Source organism: Mus pahari, chromosome 2, assembly GCF_900095145.1.
Source record: "Mus pahari chromosome 2, PAHARI_EIJ_v1.1, whole genome shotgun sequence".
Lineage (NCBI taxonomy): Eukaryota > Metazoa > Chordata > Mammalia > Rodentia > Muridae > Mus > Mus pahari.
Window position 1 is genome coordinate 58914591 of NC_034591.1, and position 15602 is coordinate 58930192.

Here is a 15602-nt window from a genome sequence, read left to right on the forward strand (position 1 = left end):
AAATCAAACCCTGGGAGGAGGGACAGGAGCAAAAAAAAAAAAAAAAAAAAAAAAAAAAAAAAAAAAAAAAAAAGGAAAAAAAAAAAAAAGGGAAAAGAAAATATATCTTTTAAAAACAAGAATGAAAGGGCTGGAGAGATGGCTTGGTGATTGAGAGCACTGGCTGCTCTTCCAGAGGACCAGAGTTCAGTTCCCAGCAGCACCTAGCAGCTCATTCCCACCCGCAGCTCCAGTTCCAGGGGATCCAATAGTCTCTTCTAGCCTCTATAGGCAACAGGCATACCTGAGGCTGGCCTGTGTGTACAGGTAAATACTTATACTCATAAAAATGAATATACCCTTTAAAAGTTATCTATGATACAATACTATGCTGACATTATAAAAGCGCGGGTAAGACCATCTGACAGTGACCCACTAGAAAAGCAGAAAGAGGTTTCTTTAAGGTGTCTTTAAAAGACAACGTGGAGGTCGGAGAAATAGCTCAGTGGTTACGAGCACTCACAGCTTCTCCATAGGACCTGGGTTCAATTCCCAATACTCATAAGGTGGTTCATACCCATCCATAATGCCAGCTCTTGAGGATCTGATACCATCTTCTGATCAATGGAGATACCCAGCATGCAGATGGTACACATATATCCATTCAGTCAAAACACTCACACATAAAATACAAAGAGTAAATCTAAGAAAAAAATTAAAGATAATATTTAAAATTCCTTAAATATACATACTATAAAAGAAGAATTCACATTAAAATTACAACAAAGAGCCGGGTGTGGCGACGTACACCTTTCATCCCAGCACTCAGGAGGCAGAGACAGGCAGATTTCTGAGTTCGAGGCCAGCCTGGTCTACAGAGTGAGTTCCAGGACAGCCAGGGCTATACAGGGAAACCCTGTCTCGAAAACAAACAAACAACCAAACCAAACCAAAACAAAACAAAAATTACAACAAAGGAGTCAGGCATAGTGGTGCATGCCTTTTAATTCCAGCACTTGGGAGGCAGAGGCAGGTGGATTTCAGTGAGTTCAATGCCAGGCTGGTCTACAGAGTGAGTTCCAGGACGGCCAGAGCTACACAGTAAGACTTTTTCTTGAAAAACCAAAACAACAACAAGACAAAAACAAAAATTACAACACAGGGCTAGAAAGATAGCTTAGGGTTAAGAGACCTCACTGCTCTCGCAGAGAACCTGAAATCACCTAACGACTAACCGACTGTAACTCCAGCTCCAGGGAATCCGATGCCTCTGATCTTCATGGGTGCCTGCACTCATATGCACACACCTACACCCATATACATAATTAAAAAAAATTGAAAATTGCAACAAAAATACGAAATCACTTAAGAAGAAACGAATGTACACAATCCTAATTTAAAACATGTATTGGAGTCATAAAATATGATAGCAATAGAGAGAATATTTAGAAATAAGCACACAAGAATTTTATAAATAAATAATTTTGTATGCCCAGTGTACACCCTTAGTCCCTGTATTTGGGAGGCAGAAGCATCTGTATCTCTGGGAGTTTGGGTCAGTCTGGTCTATCCAGGGAGCTCCAGAACAGCCAGGACACACACACACACACACACACACACACACACACACACACACACACACACACACATTTTAGAACATGCAAACTTTTTTCCTCTTGGAAGAGAACAGAAAAAATTAAGTTATCTGAGCCAAAAGCACCTTAGCTGACAAATGACACTGTAGGTGCAGGACAGAACCTAACGTCTGGGAACTTCCACAGGCTGCTGAGGGAGGACTATTCTGGGGGTGGGCAGTAGATCCAAGGTGACATAATCAGATTCAAGATCGAGTTTCAAAAGTAGGACCGAAGGACTTACTTGCTAGATTAGTCAGGGTTGTGCGACAAAGAAAATCAGAGAGATCGCCTAGCTCTTGGGTCTGCTAACTAAATGAAGGGAGATGCTGTTTAACGAGATGTTGGTTACAGTGAGAGGAGATGGTCAGTGGTGGCCTGGAGTGACAACCACATGGAGATCCAGACACTCATCCAAGCAAGGAATGACCATACACATCTGAGACTGACAAGATCTCAACTGGGGAGCCAGACGCTCACAAGTCCATGCACAGGATGGGAGGAGACCGTCAAGGAACAAGTGCAGGCAGGCAAGGGAAGTCCTTGGTTTGAGCCTGGCTGGGGTAGGAGCAAGTTAGGATACTAGGTACTATTCTTTTTGTTTTTTTGTTTTTTTGTTTTTTTTCAATACAGGCTTTCTCTGTATTCCTAGCTGCCTTGGGACTCACTCTATAGACCAGGCTAACTAGTACTATTCTAACAGTACAAGGAGTCAAGAAATTCCTGAGAGCAGATGGGAGGAGGCCTCACCTGGAAGTTCCTGACCTAGACACCAAATGAAAGCAATGTTTCAAGATGGGTGATATAGATCATTTTTAATCCAGCAACAGGCTGCTCTGGCAAGGCATCACATCTGAAGACCTAGATCTGAGTGGTCTGGCTGGAATTCAGAGACACCTTTAGGCCTTCTGGCTGGAATATGAGACCTCTGTACACAACTTTAATCCCAAACAACTAAGGTAAAAGTAGTTTGTAGAAGAAACCAGCCATGTCTGAAAGTGATGTCTAATTGAGGGGCAGACAAAGTGATGAATCAGAGAAAGATTTGACAGAATATGCTCAACTCTCATGAGAATAGCACAGGAAAGAGAGCTTATTTAAGAGCAATGAAGGGAGAATCAGTCAGTTGGGCATCAGTGCAGTGAGCACAGTGCAGGGGAGTTGAGTTAGTTCATGTAGTTAAGTGCTGGTCAGCAGAGGCAGTTGAAAGCCAGAGAATAAGGAGCTAGAAGATTTGAACAAATTCCCAGACTTAATTTGAGGCCAAGGAGAGCAATTCAGTGAGGAAGCCCTAGAGAAGCCAGACTGAGTCAGTCAGCTTGGAGAGGCATTTGAGCCAGAACAGCTGTGTTGAACCAGCCATCTAGAGTTCAGAAAGAACTAGAAAGGGTGAGCTTATCAGCAGTAAATCTCCAAATTGACAATTACATAGAGTGAATAAAAGGTATATTTACAGGGTGATTAGCAGTTGTCCCAATACTAAGGGATGTCATCTAAGAAAGTGACAGAAAATTGGCTATTGTATTTACTGAGATGGAGGGTGCTGGTGGCCTTGGGCAATGGGAGATTGAGGACGAATGGCCAAAGCCCATGTGGAAGATGCCAAGCAAAGTTAGAAGGAAAACAAGGGAATAAAATAAGTCACACATGGTGGCTCACTGTAATCTCAGCACTTGGGAAGCTACAAGTTCAAGGCCAACCTGAGCTATACAGCCTGAGTTCTATGACATCTTGGTCTACAGAGTAAGACCCATAGAGGGCTCAATATCCTGTACAGACAACCACTAGGGAAATCAGGAATGTTAAGCATGCTTATCACTTCAACAGAAGGATGTGTGTACCTGTTTTCCATCCAGAAGGCTGGAGTGGATGTTGTTAAAACCAGATGACCTTTGCTGTCTGTATGGCCAGGCCTCACCCCAGAATGTTTATTCTGGACTCCCCCGCCTAGACCTTTATTGTTAGTTTGTTTTTTTTTTTTTTTCTCAGTCAACAGAACCCATCCTTAGGGGAGATTTCATATGTACTTTATAGCCTGGTGACCTCTATGCTACCTAGATAAGAAACCACACCAGATCCTAGGCCCTTAAGCTTTAGAACCTATCTTCATGGTAGAGGCCACATGCAGTTGGCAATGGAGTTTTGGTGTAATCGTGCCTTAAGCTTTACTGTGCACATAGGGTTGAGAAAATTGTTACCAAAAAGCCTTTTTCCAGAACTGTGGTGTACTCAAATATGTCTACAATCAGCTGCCTGGTGTCAGGTTCTAGAAGTTTGAACTAGGACTGGTTAAGTTGTGCTGAACCTAATTTCTTTCTTGCCTCTCAAGGTTAGTTTCTCTGCTGGCTGTAGAGTTTGTAGGGACCCCTACAAAGACCCAGCTGGGAGCGGTGGCACATACCTTTAATCCCAGCATTGGCAGGCTGAGACATCTGTGAGTTCAAGGCCAGCTTGGGTTACATAGAGAATGCCGGGACAGCCAAGACTACATACACAGACCCTGTAAAGAGTGGGTAGGGGAAAGATGCACCAGGGTTTGATTCCTGAAACCCACAAAGAAGGCCGGTGGGTGCTGTAGACCACCTGTGATCCTAGCACTCTGAAGGCACAGACATGGGATCCCTGTGCCAAGCTGGGCCGGTGAAAGACAAAAGATCCTGTCTCAGTAAATAAAACAATCGAGGAAGACAACTGATGTCAGCTCTGACCTCCACACCCAGACAGACAGACAGGCAGAGACATAGATACACAGACACAAAAAAAGGTAAGCCAGGAAAGGTTTAAGCTAGTAAACTAGGAAGTGGTTGTGTTCACAAACTTCTTCACGTAAGCAGTTACCACCCTTCCAGGTGGACCAACAAGCTGCCTCACAGGACGAACACTTACTGCCCTTACCTAAGAGCCCTGAGGCGAGTGTGAGCCAGCAGGTGGAGAAGAGGCAGTTACACAGGAACACAGGGGCAGCAGAGTCATCTGGTGAACACCTACCTGTGGTCAGCACTGGGTCTCTGCCTCCCGGTCCACAGTCTTCTGTTCACGGAAGTGGGAGGAGGGGAGGAAGGCAGCGGTGGGGGAGGGGGAGGCAGAGAGGGCAGGGGGGGCAGGTTTCTCTTCTCTTTCTTGAAGCTGATGCCAGGGCTGACATCCTTGTCCCCTTCTCCAGCATGTTTGAATGTTCTGCGGGGCTTGGGGACAGGGTTGATGAAAGGCTTTGGGGGGTACCACCTGGAGCCCCTGTAGACACTCTCCTGGCCTTTCCACTCCTCAGAAGTCTCAGGGCCCGGCTCCCTGACCTCCAGGTGGTGAGCTCTCCGGCCAGCTGCTAAGGCAACCCCCTTCTCGTGGCTTTCGGGACTGGGTTGGTCTTCCTCTGTCTTGTCAGGCAGACAGTGAGGTGAATAACAAGTCCCCGGCATCTGAGGGTCCAAGCCAGCGGAGCCATCCTTCAGGGCCTTCTCTAGTTTCTTAACCTGTCTCAGCACAGAGAGATGGTCACTTTGAAAGCGTAGGTCGTTGGGTTTCAGCTCACGACCTCGGTGCTGGCTGGGTTCTGGCTGTCCATCGGTCGGCCTCGGGGCTGACAACCGCTCTGTGTCCTGACACACAGTTCTCGCCTGGCTGTCGTTTTGCAAGCTCTCCGTTTCAAGCCTCATTCCATTCTTAGTTCTGGGGAGCTCACTGCCTCTCCTCTCTATCTTGCAGGATGGCAGGTGGTCCTCTTGGCCATCTGTTTGCCTGGCGGGATTGGAGGCGAGTGGCTCCTTCTTGCCTTCCCACTTGGATATCTTGTCCTTTATGCTGAGGGGCTGGGACTGGGGCTGGGCTCTGGCTCGGGCGGATGGTCCAGGGTTCTGGACACTATTAAGCTGCTTCTTCCAGGGCCTGCTGGCTTCTTTAGCTCCGAGGTCTGCAGCCGGGCCACTGATGATCATGTTGGAGCTGAGCATGTCCACTCTGGCCTCCAGCATGAGGGTGTGGGGGCTCCCTGAGGGACTACTCCTTCCCAAGGGCACTGCTGGATGAGACTTCTGCAAAGGAATGGGCCTCCCAAGTGGTTGCCTTCTAGGTGCTTCCCTAGTCTTTGCAACGTCTGCCTTGACCCTGTACCAGAGACACAGAGATGCAAACACAAGAGGGGTCCGTAAGTGACTGTTCTTGGCCAATCGTGGAGAGTTGCCAGGACTCAGATGTAAATATTATATATAAATTGCCAACCACAATTACTTTTTTAAAAAAGATTTATTTATTTTATGTATGTGAGTACACTGCTGCTGTCTTCAGACACACCAGGAGAGGGCATCAGATCTCATTACAGATGGCTGTGAGCCACCATGTGGCTGCTGGGATTTGAACTCAGGATCTCTGCAAGAGCAGCCGGTGCTCTTAACCACTGAGCCATCTCTCTAGCCCTGAAGCTATCTATCATTTTAAAAGAGACTTATTGGGGCCGGGCGTGGTGGTGCACGTCTTTAATCCCAGCACTCGGGAGGCAGAGGCAGGTGGATTTCTGAGTTCGAGGCCAGCCTGGTCTACAAAGTGAGTTCCAGGACAGCCAGAGCTACACAGAGAAACCCTGTCTCGAAAAACAAAAAAAAAAAAAACAAACAAACAAAAAAATTTATTGATATCATTTTAAAATTTTATGTGTATGGGTGTTCTCCTGTGTGTCTTGCTCATTAACCTTGGGAAGTCAGAAGTGGGGTCAGATCCCTTGGAACTGGAGTTATAGATAGATGGTTATGAGCTGCTGGGTGAATAATGGAAACTGAACCCAGGTCCTCTATTAGAAGAACCAGTACTTTTAACTGCTGAGTCATCTTTCCAGCCTCTGAAGCTACATTTTTTTTTTTTTTGAAGCTACATTTAAAAAAAAAAAAAAAAGATTTATTTTATTAATTTTTTGGTTTTTTTGTTTGTTTTGTTTTGGTTTTTGGTTTTTGGTTTTTCGAGACAGGGTTTCTCTGTATAGCCCTGGCTATCCTGGAGCTCACTTTGTAGACCAGGCTGACTTCGAACTCAGAAATCCGCCTGCCTCTGCCTTCCAAGTGCTGGGACTAAAGGTGTGCGCCACCACTGCCTGGCTATTTTATTACTTTTATATGTATGTCTTTTCTTGAGACTGGGTTTCTCACTAGCCTGGAACTACTAGGCTAGACTGGCTGGGTAGTGGGCCTCTGGGATCCTCCTGCCTCTGCATCCCCACTGCTAGGATCATAAACTGCCATACCCAGCCTTTAAGTCTTTGTTAATCCTAGGCTTAACAAACTGAGGTGAGGTGGGAAGCCAGGGTGAGTTGAGGACTCTCTCTGGAGCATGTACCCCACTGAAAGGGCTCTCCAGGAAAGAGGCTGTCATGTCTACTTCCCTGGCAGAGCTGGAGTCAGTGATACCTGTTGCCTGAGTGAATGTGAGTCCACAGGGAGATCTAGATTTTATACACGGCTTAGAAATGCACCGTCCAATACAGTCTCCAGCAGCCTTAAGAGGCTACTTGAACTCAAGTCCCTCAGCTGCCCCAGCTGCCTGCAAGACACTCACAACCCCCATGTGGCAAATGGCTTCTTAGTGGATAAGAGGTCTTCTGGGATTGCAGATAGCTTTGTCTAGAACATACATGTGGAACTAGACTCCTCTAAATATGACTTTAGGCGGTCAGTACCACAAAGGTGCCAAAGACTCCTTGGGCAGAAAACATCTGAATGCTAATGAGTGAGAATATATGTGCTTAGAAATAGCAAACATTCGCATGGCACAGATTACGCTATGTATGGCATCTAGATGCTTGGGTGCTGTAAACAGGCGTGAAGCTAGCAGGGCACATTTTCCAAATTTACATAAATCTGACTGTATAGGGACCAAGGAACTCCAGCTAAGGTTCACAGCAAGGCATGCATAATTAACCGCTGCATTCATCCTGTTACTATAACTTTGCATTCCAAAGATCAGGAGTTGTTTATATAATAGACCTCTCTAGTAGTTACGTCATAGGCCTACAAATTAGGCCGCTGTTCTTGGTTGCACAGTATAAATTTCAAACTTGAGAGAGCACAAATACACTTTCCACGGTGATCAGAGTAGAATTCCTTTTTGGAAACAACAATTAGGATTCATAATAGTGCTTACAAAAGAAAAAAAAAATAGTATTTTATGTACTTTACTTTATGCATGAGTGTTTGCCTGCACATATGTATGTGCACCACATGTGTGTCTGGTGTCCCTGAAGACCAGAAGAGGGTGCCACACCCTTGGAACTGGAGTTACAGGTGATTGTGAGCTGCTATGTGGGTACTGGAAATCAAGAGCTCTTAACTTCTGAGCCACCTCCCAATCCTTAAAAAACTTTTTAGTTGTCTTCAGGTTGGTAGATGAATTTAGATTTGAGGCAGAATCACCATTCATTGCTATTTTCCTGAGAACTGAAATGGCAGAACTTATAGTTTCTTTTCTCATGGCAAGATGGAAGAGGACAGACGGGTAAGAACGTGACTATCCAGGTTAGTGCATGCTGCTGGCAGCCACCGACAGAGCAGAATCCCCCGGTCACTTATGCTACCTCACAGCTCTGGACAGGGGATGAAAGACTGGGGTTTGAGTCCTTGCTAACTTTCCTTCTCAACATGGAAAGCAAGCACAGGGGTTGGGCCGGGTGAGCTCTACCACCGAACCATCTCCCTAACCTTCCTTTCTTTTCTTTTAAAAGTAGGATTGCTAGCTGTCTTCTGTAGACGGGAGCCTTCTGCATGCAGAAGCTGTATAATCTAGTTTGTTGTTACTGGGTTATGGCAGGTTAATAGTACATATGCATTTAATAAATGAATATATACATAAAATAAGCATGTGTATATATTTATATATTTACATATAAATGTACTACACATTTATACAATATTTGTTTGTATGATATATAAATATTTTAAAATAGAATAAACACATTTACATATATAAATATGCATTATATATAAATATATATTTTCATCCATCCCAAGGCACTCAACTGATTACAACTAACTGTGACCGTTACAGTTTTCATTTAATATCCCAAATACCTGGAGTGACTCAACAATACTTGAGGAAGAGAAAATGACTTGTTGGAAGAACATTACCTAGGTCAAACAAGAAGAGTAGAGGATGATGACACTTTTAACTGTCCCCAGGACAGAGTGTCCTCTCCACGTGACTCTTATACCCGTGGGTGTCTGCAGTCCCTGTTTCTAGCGCCTGGGCTACAGAGTTGTGATGAGCTTACCGATAGCAGAATATGAACAGTNNNNGGGGGGGGGGGAAGGCTGCACGCTAGCAGAAGATGGGAACTGCTCACCATGTGGACAGCTACGGCTGCAAAGCTTTAGCGTTCAGAGAGAAGTGAAAAAAACGTGATTCTATAGCTAGAAAAAGATGCCCTGGCCTGGAAGGCACACAACACTCACTCGGCAATATCCAGACCTCTCAAGTCTCAACTGAAGGCAGTTGAAGGAGGCGTCTGACAGGAGGCTCAGAAGAGTGACATTCCCAGTTAAGGAAAGGGAGTTGGTGTAAGCAGTAAAAGGGAGGAAGTGAGACAGGCCCGTCAGTTCCTACACTCCTAGGGAGAACAGAAGGAGGCGGAGAAGCTTGCTCCTCTACTTCCAGGGCGGCTCTTACTTGTCAGCCAAACTGTAGCTCAGAGTTCCAGTTGGGCTGTGGTTGTCTGTGGCCTGCCTGTACATGGTCACCATGTCTGCACCAAGAGAGAGAGACTCCAGGAAGCCCAAAGGACCAGTGATACAGACTCAGTGAGGCACACGGGCCCCTCCTGCAGAAGGAAGCGGGTATGTGGCCCCACTTCACCCGGAATGGGAGGTGGCAAGAAGGCACCATTCAGAAAATCTGTCCCGGGTGGATGAGGTCACATGATCTCCTGGGGCTTCCAAGACTTTTACCTGACAGGTAAAACTGAGAGCATTCAATGTCTTGGCTCAAAGGAACCAAGAGGCCTGTCCCAAAACACACTAACAGATCTTAGGTACCAGGAGGGAAAGGCCAGAGAAGAGACAGAAATAAGTAAATGTGGTCAGAATGTTAATGACCCCACAGGCTCATATATTTGCATATTTAGTCCCCAGTTAGAGGTTGCTGGGGGTGGACTTTTGATGTTTCAAAAACGCAAGCCAGGCTCAGTCAGTCTCTGCATCTCTCAGTCAGTGTCTGTCTGTCTGTCTCTGGCTGCTGCCTAGGGATCAAGATGTAAAGCTCTCAGCTACTGTTCTAGTGCCATCTGTCCCAGCACTATTCATCATGATGATCAGGGTGGACTAAAACCTCTGAAACTACGCAAGCCCCAGTTGAGCCCTTTTCCTTCCTAAAAGAGCTACCTTGGTCATGGTATCTCTTGACAGCACTAGAATAGTGACTAAGACAACAAATACATAAATTCAATTAAAACAGAAGACAAGCCGGGTGTGGTGGTGCACGCCTTTAATCCCAGCACTTGGGAGGCAGAGACAAGCGGATTTCTGAGTTCTAGGCCAGCCTGGTCTACAAAGTGAGTTCCAGGACAGCCAGGGCTATACAGAGAAACCCTGTCTCGAAAAACCAAAAAAAAATTAAAAAATAAAAATAAATAAAATAAAAATAAAAATAAAAATAGACAAATAAAAACATAGCACTCATGGATGAAGACACGGTCTAGTGAGATGGCTCAGGGGTAAAGGTGCTTGCCACCGAACCTGAGGACCTGAGTCCAAGCTCCAGTCTGTCCTTTTCATCAGTGTGCATGCACATACAAATAAATAATGTGCACAAACACTCTTTTTAAGAGGAAGCAGGCAAGGAAGGACCCGAAAGCTGAACTGGAGCAGGCGAAGCCGTTGGAGTTGGGGCATAGGGAGAACCAGAGCATAGACTTGCCCAAGAGTCTAGCTGTTGCTTTACGGCAACCCAGCACCATATACTCTGGAATAAATCTGTGGTGTAACTGAGCCCAGTTCTCCAGGGAAGCCAGGAGCTCAGGCCCACCCATCCCACAGCGGAGGGGAGCCCTGAAAGGCCTTTCAGGGACAGGAAGGAACTCATTGTCCCTCTCACAACTCTCACACAGCTGGAGCCCCTCCATGTGGCTGGGCCCACAGACACTGCCTTTCTGTCCTCTTCTGGCAGACAGCCACAAGGGACAGGGGGTGGGAAGAAGGGAACACAGTCGATCTCCGCCCATCCCCCTGCTCTCTACAGCCTGCACTCTGGCTCCACAGACCAAACACCCACCACGCAATCTTCTTCCACTGAGCCAGGCAGCTCTCCATCTTTCTCTTTTAGGCTCGTGCCAAGCTGTGTGCAGGAGGCTCTAGGAGACTCCGAGTTAAGTAAGACTCTGTCTCCTTGCTTGAGGAGCACACCAGGACAGTGCCTGGACTTCAGTCAGCTCCTGCAGCAGCTCTCCCTCAGGGGAGCCCTTCCCCCCACTGTCTGAGCTAGCAAAGCTTTTTCCAGATGGAGCAGAGCCACCACCATCCTTCCATCCTTCCAGGGGATGCTTCCAAGTAGCTTTAGCCTCAAACGCGTGACACCTAAGTGAAGTCACTTCCCACCAGGTAATAACTCCCAGTACTAAAATCGCAGGCTCCTGGGGACCAGTCCTACTGCAAGAGTAAATCTGAATGGGCAGCAGAGTCTGGAAGTGAAGAGATAAAGAACACACTCAGTTTCACATTCAGTGATCAGGGTGTCTCAATTCACACAAGTATGGAGTATGCTGCTCTCATTCATTCATTTTTTCTTTTTCATCTTTTTTCTTTTTTTGCCCCTGATGATTAGAATAGGATAGCCAGATGTCTCAGTGGGTGGAGATACTTCCTGCCAATCAAGAGTTTGTCACCAGAGTCCACATGGTAAGAGAAACTGACTCATACAGCTTGTCCTCTGACCTTTACTGGCATGCTGTGGCACACACGCAACACATACACCACACACACACACACACACACACACACACACACACAGACAAATAAATGTACACATAAAAAATAATAATAAATCCAGGCTGGAGAGATGGCTCAGTGGTTAAGAACACTTTTTATTTTAGGAACTGAACTAAGACCTGAGTTCAGCTTCTAACGGCCACATGAGGAGGCTCACAACCACCTATAACTTCAGCTCTGTGAGGTCTGACACAACCTTCTGGCCTGCACTGGCATCAGCACACACGGTATGTACTCAAACACACATGTAAATAAGAATCTTTTTTTTTTTTTTTTTTAAGATAGGGTTTCTCTGTATATCCCTTGCTGTTCTGGAACTCACTCAGTACACCAGGCTGGCTTTGAACTCAGAAATCTACCTGACTCTGCCACCAAAGTGCTGACATTAAAGGCATGTATCAACAGGCTTGCTTCCTAAAACCCTAAAAGAAAGAAGCAAATAAAGACTAAGACGGTACGTCTAGGCTTGTTTGGAAGTACTTAGTACACATAGGCCTTACTGTCACTTTATAAGTCTGGGAGACGGTCAATTTTTCAAATCTGTGAACCTGGGGACATCTGTGATACTCCAAATCAACTGTCTGGGGGCTGGTCTGGAACCTAGCATGATAAATAATAGTAGTTAGATGATTTTCACACAATTGAGAACTCATTTTTCTCTCCGGCAATTTGGCCTTGTGATTCAGACTGCTGACCAAGAGGGATAATGAAAGAATATTAATACCACATTTCCTCACCCAACTGTTTTCTATAAAAGCAGAACTTCCTATTAACCAGATGGGCTTAATTATTACTATTTTCTGTTTTCTGAAGCAGAGTGTGTGGCACACACACATGCATGAGTGTGTGTATGTATATGTGTCAGGCTGTCTTAGAATTAATGGCAATTCTCCTGCCTCAGACTGGTATTACAGGAGTGTACCATCTCATCTCCGACTATTAAAAAAATTTAACAGCTCTAAAATGATCTATAGATACAGAGTTCATATCATGTTTTTTAAGGATTTGCTTTTATGTGTATGAGTGTTTTGCCAGTATGTATGTCTGTGCCACATACATGCTTGGAGCCGACAGAGGTAAGAAGAGGGCGTTGGCTGTCTGGATCCTCTAGAACTGGACTGCAGCTATGACACGGCACTGGGAACTGAACTCTGGTCTTCTGTAAGTGCTCTGAGCTGCCAAACCACCTCTCAAGGCCATTGCTGCATTTATTTAAAAAGCATTTTTTTTTTTTCCAGATCCTTTAAGCATACCCCGTCTCCAGGGTTTACAGTCCAGTCAAACCTCCCTATACACCATTTTTTCTATTTGCCGGGCGCTTGAACTACAAGTCAAATCATTAATTAGAAAAACAATGCCTCTCTGGCAAAAGCTAGAGAATTAAAACAGAAAGGAGTTTATCCCAAGGTGGAAGGGGAAGCCTCCAGGGCCCAGGGAGGCATATCGTCTCGGGCATTATTCATCCCTTATGACTTAGGTAGGATGGTTCAGAATCTCATCAAGCATATTCTTGCTGTTTTTAAACATCATTTCAGTTTTAATCATGTGCACATGTATAGGTCTGTGTGTGTGTGTGTGGGTGTGAGTGCAAGGGCCAGAGGCATCAGATCCCCAGAAGTTGGAGTTACAGGTGGTTGTGAAGAGAGATGGCTCCACAGGAGAGCACTGGCTGCGCCTCCAGAGGACCCATTTCCATTCTCAGCACCCGCAAGACTGCTGACAAACCATCTGTAACTCCAGTTCCAGGAGACATGCACCTTGACAGCCTCCGTGGACATCAGCCATGCATGGTGCACCACAATGGAGCAGGCAAAACCCTCATAAGGTAAAGTAATTAAAACTATAACTAATAAAAGTATGTTTACTTAATTGGGAATGAAGGAATCCAGGCAGGGAAGCAGGTGCATCTCCTGACTTCAGGTTGGTATAGTATTTCTGCAGCACAATATTTATATAGCTTGATTTTTAAAATGGTCATACACAGGCTGGACCAATAGCTCAGTGGTTAGTGCTAGATTGTTGCAGATTACACTTATTATTTATTAGTATTTTCTTTTCTTTCTTTCTTTTTTTTTTTTCAAGACAGGGTTTCTCTGTATAGCTCTGTCTATCCTGGACCTTGCTCAGTAAACCAAACCAGGCTGGCCTTGGATTCACCGAGATCTGCCTGCCTCTTAGTTGTCAGTATTTTCAAAAACAATCCAATATTTGCACATATGGAAGATGACGGAGAAATTTGAACCCCGGGCCCCTCCTTAAAATGGCTGTGCATTGCCTCACAGTGACCTTGAGGAATCACACAATGAGCTCTCTGTACGAGAAGTTTACAAGCACAGCTCAGAGATATTTGGGAGAAAGAGCTGCATCTGTCTGTACTAAACATGTACGATTTGGGGAGGGGAGTGGGGTTTAGGGCATGTTTTTTTCTGTAACAGAGCCCTGGCTGTCCCGGACTCCATTTGTAGACCAGGCTGGCCTTGAACTCACAGAGATCTGCCTGCCTCTGCATCCTGAGTGCTGGGATTAAAGGTGTGTGCCACCACTACCCAGCTTCATGTACACATTTAAAAATGTTATTTATTTATTGTAGGTAGCACAGCATTTCTATGGGTGTCAGAGACCAGCTTTGGGGAGTTGGTCCTTTCTTTCCACCATGGGGGTCCAGGGTTGGAATTCAGGTCATCACGCCAAGCCTTGTTTTGTTTCTGAGACAGGAAAAGCTTATCTCAAACTTTTATCTCCTGCCTCAGCCTGCCCAGTTCAAGGACTGTAGCTACGTGCCACCATGTCCATCGATCTTGGACTGTAACATCTTAATATGGCTTATTTTGAAGCAAGGTAAGCCCTTTCTCCTTAGTCTCTCAGGGATTGGCTATAGAGATGGAGGCCTGCAGTTCCCCACACTGGCTTCAATATCCAGGCTGCTTTCTGGGCAGGAGCATAAGCTGACTCACACTGTGACTGCCTGTGACCATGGATACTCAGTCAGTGATGATATTTTCTTTTAGCCATCTGATAGGTATTTTCCTGACACCTGTCAGTCTGATGTATCAGTGCCTCTGGGAACCTGTGGCTAGCCTGCCTGAGAGACCTCACGAGGCGCTGACTAGGCTGAAAGCAGGTCAACATGTCACCTTCTCCCTTCCCTAAAGGCAGGAAGGGTTTTCTCCTGTGTGCAGAGCACTCTTTCATATAGAGATGTATTTGGCCATATTAGGATCAAGGGAAGATGGTTTTTTTTTCTTTCTCTCTCTCGACATTATGTAGAAATCATGTTCTGTTCTCTTCTCTCATTAGCAATGCTAATGCTAATTAGCAATTAGAATTGCTTCTGTGTTGCTTTCTATGGAGGGTCAGAATGCAGATTTGCACTTCCATGGGCTCGTGTACAGGAACACAAGTTACAGGGTGAAGAAAGGTTATGGTGTCAGTCCCCCTCAGTGTCCCTAACTACTAACGCTGGCTCTGACAAAGCCAGTGTGTGTCTGTCATAAGCACTAAAACAGAAGTTACAGAGCTGGGTGCTGGTGGCGCACCTCACAATTCCAGAATTCGAGAGGTAAAGGCAGAAAAATCTGGAGGTCCAGGATTTTCTCAGCTACCTAATAACGGTTCTGAAGCTAACCTGGGTTCCATAAGATCCCATACAAACAGTAAAAATCAAAAAGTATACACTATGAAATATACTCAAGTATGACTTAGAGCATGAGCTCCATCCTGAGCTCAATCCCTCTGGTTTTGTTTTGTTTTTAAATAAGAAGTAGTACAGAGCTGGAGAGATGCTCAGTGGGGAACACTGGCTGCACTTCCAGAGGACCTGGATTTGATTCCCAGCACCCACATGGTGGCTCACAAGCATCTGTAACTTCAGTAGTAGGGGACCCATGCTCTTTTGTGATTTCCAAGGGCACCAGGTATACATGTAGTATACAGACATACATGCAGACAAAACATAAATAAAATGCACATACGCCAGACATTGGTGGAGCACATCTTTTTTTTCTTTCTTTTTTCTTTTTTTTTTTTTTTTTTTTTT

At 45.4% G+C, this 15602-nt stretch overlaps 1 protein-coding gene across 2 annotated transcripts in view; it reads right to left on the minus strand.

Annotated features, from left to right (window-relative positions):
- Positions 1–15602, minus strand: part of Dennd2a (DENN domain containing 2A) — a 95693-nt gene that overhangs the window by 56203 nt on the left and 23888 nt on the right. For both annotated transcript variants that reach the window (XM_021190113.1, XM_021190112.1), the window contains exon 2: positions 4602–5714. In XM_021190113.1, coding sequence (XP_021045772.1) covers positions 4602–5581 — 980 coding nt within the window. In that variant the 5' untranslated portion in view covers positions 5582–5714. The remainder of the gene's footprint in view (positions 1–4601; positions 5715–15602) is intronic.